Source organism: Muscardinus avellanarius, assembly GCF_963383645.1.
Source record: "Muscardinus avellanarius genome assembly, chromosome: 1".
Classification (NCBI taxonomy): Eukaryota; Metazoa; Chordata; class Mammalia; order Rodentia; family Gliridae; genus Muscardinus; species Muscardinus avellanarius.
In genome coordinates this window covers 73721123-73727122 of record NC_137786.1, presented here as the reverse complement: position 1 = coordinate 73727122, position 6000 = coordinate 73721123, and the positions used below count along the sequence as shown (strand labels likewise).

General features: G+C 33.2%; 1 protein-coding gene across 3 annotated transcripts in view; it reads right to left on the bottom strand.

Annotated features, from left to right (window-relative positions):
• Positions 1-462: 462 nt before the first annotated feature.
• The window catches only part of RASA1 (RAS p21 protein activator 1), a gene marked incomplete at both ends in the record, with an annotated part of 102587 nt that continues 97049 nt past the window's right edge, over positions 463-6000 (bottom strand). For 2 of the 3 annotated variants that reach the window (XM_080707351.1, XM_080707352.1), the window contains 4 exons: positions 463-546; positions 1599-1733; positions 3844-3921; positions 5632-5720. In XM_080707351.1, coding sequence (XP_080563477.1) covers positions 463-546; positions 1599-1733; positions 3844-3921; positions 5632-5720 — 386 coding nt within the window. The remainder of the gene's footprint in view (positions 547-1598; positions 1734-3843; positions 3922-5631; positions 5721-6000) is intronic. The other variant, XM_080707353.1, reaches the window with a different exon arrangement.

Here is a 6000-nt window from a genome sequence, read left to right as displayed (position 1 = left end):
GAACAGTCAAATGGTCATATTCCTAAACAGGAAGGAATTATAGCATAAGAACAGTCTGCAGTCCAGTTATACTCAATTATCAATAGAGAATGCTTTTTCTTGTCAGTTGATTTCATAGTTCTTTTTCCAAAAGAGAGCAAAACTTTGGCAATTGGGTGTATTGAAAATATATTTTCAAAGTTCAAGATAGTCATAGTATTCTTTTGTGAAAGGTGATCTGTACACCAAGGCTCAGAGTTTGGTAAAGATTCCATGTGGAAAAAGTGCAAATATTCTGCACAAATAGCTTACAAAGTTGCTGGCAGTTATTTACCAGTAGAATCTTGTTTCGTTTGCATAGCTCACACATCACTGGAATGTGGAAAAGTGTGCTATTTTTTGGCAAGAGCAAAGGAGACATTATACTGATGTGAATTACCGCTGGGCATGCTGAATCCATGCAGAACACCAGGGTGAAGGCTGCTACCTGACATCATTGGTTTTTGTATACTGGTTTTGTTTTTGTTGAAGCAGTTCTGTTATAGCCAGAAGCTTTTTCAGTACATGCTAGATAGAAGGAAATAACAGTATGAAAATAATTAGTAAATAAACAAAAATAGGATGGGAACCTGAATTTGAAAGCAGCTATGTCAAAGCAAAGGAATTCATAAAATAGTAAAAGTATTTGCAAAGCACAAAAATTGTGAGTTTCTTTTTTATTCAGACTTTTTTTTAAACATAAAAGTGTAGAAATTTGTGTACATTCTGCTATCTTGCCAGAACAACCTCTAGGATAGGTCATAGTAATCTTATCAAAAGACAGATTTGTCATTGAACCTAAAAGTTAAGTCAGTTGTTCAAAATTTCTTAATTAGAAGTCTAATAAGCAAAACTGTTGCCTAGCTTAAAACTTGATTCTAGGAACTCAGAAGTTATCAAACTCTGTGGTTAAATTTATTTTGCAAAATCCCTGCCAAATTGCTATCTGGTACAGTGATAACATATGCTCTACTTGAAACCATGGAAGAAACGAGTTATGTAGTATGCATCCTTATTCCAGCTATGGCCATACATTTTGTTCTCTTCCCCAAAACAACTCCTTTCAAATTATGGTACTTTTTTGAATAATATTCCATCTCTCTATATTCATCTGGATAGCAGAATTTACTAATACCAATTACTAGTGTTTCTTAAAGTGTGAGCTCTGATCCACTTGTATTTCAATCTTAGAAAAGCTTGTTAGAAAGCTGTTTTCAAGGCTATAACCCAAAATGTATGGCTATGGAAGTTGAAATACATATTTTTATCAAACTTTACAATAACTCTCATGTATTTCACAATTTGAGAATCACCCTGGCCAGGCACTATGTTTGAAAAAGACAGTAAACTGAAATTTTAAAACCACCTATTAACATCTCACTTCCCATTTTCACATATGTCATTAAAATGTATAAACACCTTCATTTTCCAGTAGTTGCCCTTTACTTTTGTCTGCTGAAATATTTTTGGATTATGATTCAGAGTCTTAAAATAACTGATAAAACGTTGACCATAATTTGTTACATCTTAGATGAACTTACAATGAAACACTGCTAATTTATTGGCCAGCAAAAACGTACCTGTTGTGCACCTCGCTCATTACTGAGTGTTCGCAGTTCATCGGAATGCGCCACACAAATCTCATGCAATGCAGCTAAATCACGGGACAAGTCAGTTCTAGAATGATCTGTAGTGTCCGGTAGTTCAGGTACATTCTTTAAAGGAATCAGAAAACTGCATTTAGAAATTCTGAAATAATTCTAACTGGGAATAGTAGGTTAAATTTTTAACAATATTCGCTTAAAATTTCAGCATTTCTTTTGAAAATCAAAGGATGCTTATTGAAATACCATATTTAGTGAAAAAAGTTGATAAAATGTAGATTTTACAACTTCTGTATTGACACAAATGCCAGGTTCTATTTTCTTCTACAACACAGCAGAATGTGATACAACATTATTGTTATCCTGAAACAATGGTTTTTCTAAGATATATATATGTATCTGTAAAGTTTTTTTTTAATCTAGAACATGTATGTATAGTAACTTACTGTGTGGACTAAATGCAATTTAAACAAATTTCACTGAGCTAATATAATTTGTCTAAGTTGGTCAACATGTACATAGAAACTACATTATCAAACTGCAATAAAAACTTGACTAATGAGGGGAAAATGAGTGTTAATCATGACACCTTTAAGGTTCTTGTTGGGATTTAGACATTATAGGAGGTGCATAGTACCTTTACATTAATACAAAATGGGCTTGGTTTACCAATAATTTCCTGTAAGTCCATTCATTTCTTTGATGTCTATTATACATGCCTAAAACTACAATAGTATTTTTTATTAGAGAAATATAATTATGCTGAATAGGCTCTTTGTTATTGACTCAGTTATTCATTTATTCATCTGTTGACTATAGGATCAAAGACATGAAAAATACTAGCGTTTGCTTTCAGGGAGTTTACAGCTTAGTAAGAGGACAAAAGAAATAAACTAATAACAACACAGTTATATATCTGATATATAGAGGAAACTTAGAACAGAGATAATGTTTGAGGTGACTCGTCAAAGGTGAATTTGATATAGAAGGTTATAAAGGAACATAAGAGTATAAGAAGAGCCAGGCGTGGTGGTGCACACTTGTAACCCCGGCATCAGGAGGCTGAGACCGGAGGATGGCGGTTCGCCGACAGCCTCAGCTACTTAGGCCTTCTGCAACTCAGTGAGACCCACTTTCAAAAATAAAAAATAGGGCAGGGGGTGTAGCCTGAAAGTCGAATACCCCTGGGTTCCATCCCCAGACCCGCAAAAAAAAAAAAAAAAAAAAAAAGTATAGGAAGACTGAGGGAGAATTAGAATATTGCTACATTATAGAGAGTAATAGGGAGAGGACCACAGATGCTTGTATTTATGGAAAAAAAAATGGAATCCTAACCATAAATCTAAAAACCTAGAAATATGGCTTAAATTAGCCTTAAACACTAAACACACATTTCCCAAACAGCTATATGAACATTATCATTAAAAACAAAACAAAAAAAAACCACTTTAACCACTTACCAACCATATTTCTAAGTAGATACGGCTTCAAATTTTTCCAGTTCACATATAGAAACATGATGAACATTTAACTACTGCTCCTTTATTTCTCATAAATATGAAGCTATGCTATAAATAATTTCTTATTTGAGATTGCAAGGTAGAGGCCTCACGCACTTCTGATTTGTTTGCTATAGTAGTGTAGTGGTTGCTGACTTGAGTTTTTAACTGAATCTTAATACATCAGGCACCTCAGTCTTCTAGCTAGCTCTCCGTAACATAATACACTGGCTCGATTCAAATACATGCTATTTTTCTAGTTTCTACATAAACTCAATTACAATTTAATCTGATCAATCGTAAACCTAATTAAGCATAGTCAAAATTAATGAAATAGATATCAAAATCCATGTATTTTATTCCTAGAAAAGCCATAAGAAACTCATTCTTCACTATTAACATATTTAAACTAGCTAGAACTATGGGTTATCCATCTTGTTTCAAATATAACAGGAACAGCAAACTAAAAGCTAAAGGGACAATAAAATGTCACAGTTACTGACAGGATAGCTAAAAAGACAATGAAGAGCAAGTCAGAAACTATAAAAATTCCACAGATAGTACAAAAGCCACAATAGCATAAACTTGGCATAGACTATTTAGTGTAAAAATAAATTATTACTTAGGCAGATAAATAAAAGAGAGCTGAGTTTTGGACAGAAAATGCTTCTAAAAGGTTGCTGAACTGCAGATCTCAAAATCCTTGAAAATTATATACATACCCCAAGTTCATCTAAAAACATAATCATACGATGTTTATTACTTTTAATAAATGGGTTGACACCTTCCATGTATGGTTCCTAAAAATAAAAGAATTAAATGCATCATATATAATTAATCTATAGTAAGAACTGCACACATAACAAGAATTTATATAAATCTAATACCCATCAGTAGCTATTCACAAAAGTTAATCACACAACAATATTTTCTTTGGACTAAAACAGCTATACTGAAGAACTCAGGCAGTATTAATAAAATTAGGTTAGAAATTCTGGATGAAAACATCATAACATTTAGCCAAATAGACATAAATTACTGATAGGTACATTCAAAAGCAGTTACTAAAAAAACCATCTCTAAATTAGAATCTAGTAAAGATTATAGGATATCAAGGTGTACAGTATAACAAAGACCACACTGTGAAAATATTCATAACCTGCCTCAGGATTCAGATAAATTCAAAAGTCAAGCCATAAATGTAAATTCCTTATCATACTAAATTTTTTTGGTGCTTAAAATATGCTACAACACACAAAAGGCCCATATTAACACAATCACGTGCGTGCATGTATGTGTGTGTGTCAGAGATGGATGAACTGGGGATTTTGAACCCAGTAACTGAGCTACTTCCCCAGACTTTTTATTTGAAACAGGGTCTCAAACCTGAGATCTTCCTATTTCAATCTCCCAAGTATATACAATATACAGGCATGAAAGTCAAGAGTCTTTAAGAGTGATAAAATAATGAAACACAAAGTAACACCATGCCTGTCAGGGGTAAAAATTTCAAAGGGTATTTACTACCAAGGTTTTGGCAAGGCTATGGGGAATAAAAAAAATCTCTTTATAATCTTATAATCCATAAAAAGCCTAAAACATGTATTTATTTCAATTAGTAATCCTAGTCCAAAATTTAGAAAGTAAATTAATGAGCATGAAAAGAAACATGTAAAAGGTATTAACAGTGACAAAAGCCAGGTAACAAGTATAGTCCTAATCAGACTATTACACTTGTCATCCTTATTTAGTGCAAATCATGTGTTTTATTTTTCTTCCCCACTAAGAAAGTGCTCTTTATGAAGTCATGTACTTTAAAAAGCCACCTGCATCTTAACATTTACCATGAATTTTTTTTTTTTTTTGAGGGTCTGGGGGTGGAACCTAGGGGCATTCAACCTCCAAGCTACACACCTTGCCCTGTTTTTTATTCTTCATTTTGAAACAGTGTCTCACTAAGTTGTGGAGGGCTTAAGTAGCTGAGGCTGTCCCTAAACTGTGATCCGCAGGTCTCAGCCTCCCAAATGCTAAGATTACAGGCATGCACCATCATGCCTGGCTCAACAGAATTTTTACTGTGACATAATAAAATGACTTTCCATTTGAAACATATTTTATGATATTTTACATATAAAAGCGGGAGAATCTGAATCTACTGAATCTTGAGAAATTCTTTTTCTACAACGAATGGCTAAAATGATCATTTTTAAAGTTGCAGTATGCCAAACATGTTGGCACACACTTATAATCCTACTACTTGGGAGGCTGAGTCAGGAGGATCACAGGTTTGAGGACAGCCTCAGCAATACAGTCAGTCTTGCGAGTGTAGCGCAGAGGTAGAATGCCTCTAGGTTCCATTCCCCGTACAACAAATAAAATCCGAACAAAATATTCTGAAAATCCAAGTTATCTTTATGAAATAACCCCTACTGAAAATTTATATTTTATGGCTTTTATGATGGCAATATTTCATTCATAAGTTGTATTTTAAAGTATTAGAATGTTTTTACCTTAGCTCCAAATTCCACAAGATTTGCCAAGTTCTGCACAGATTTAGCCACTAATATAAGTGTTCTTGCAGCAATAGGAGATGGGGAATCTATAAGAGAATTTGCCACAACTAATGACACCAACTCTAAGGTTATTATTAAAATACTAACATTCTTCCATTTAGAAGAATATTGTTTGCAGTACATTATCTAAAAATAAGTCACTTTAAAGATCAAGAACAAAGACAGTTTGGGACCTCTGCTTTATGTTGAAGAGAAAAACAAGAAATTTACTAGTGAACTTTTAATGTATTTTAAATCTCAGGAAACATTTCCCTATAAAACACAGATAGTGAAATGTAGATTAAAAGTACTTATGGCTATTTAATA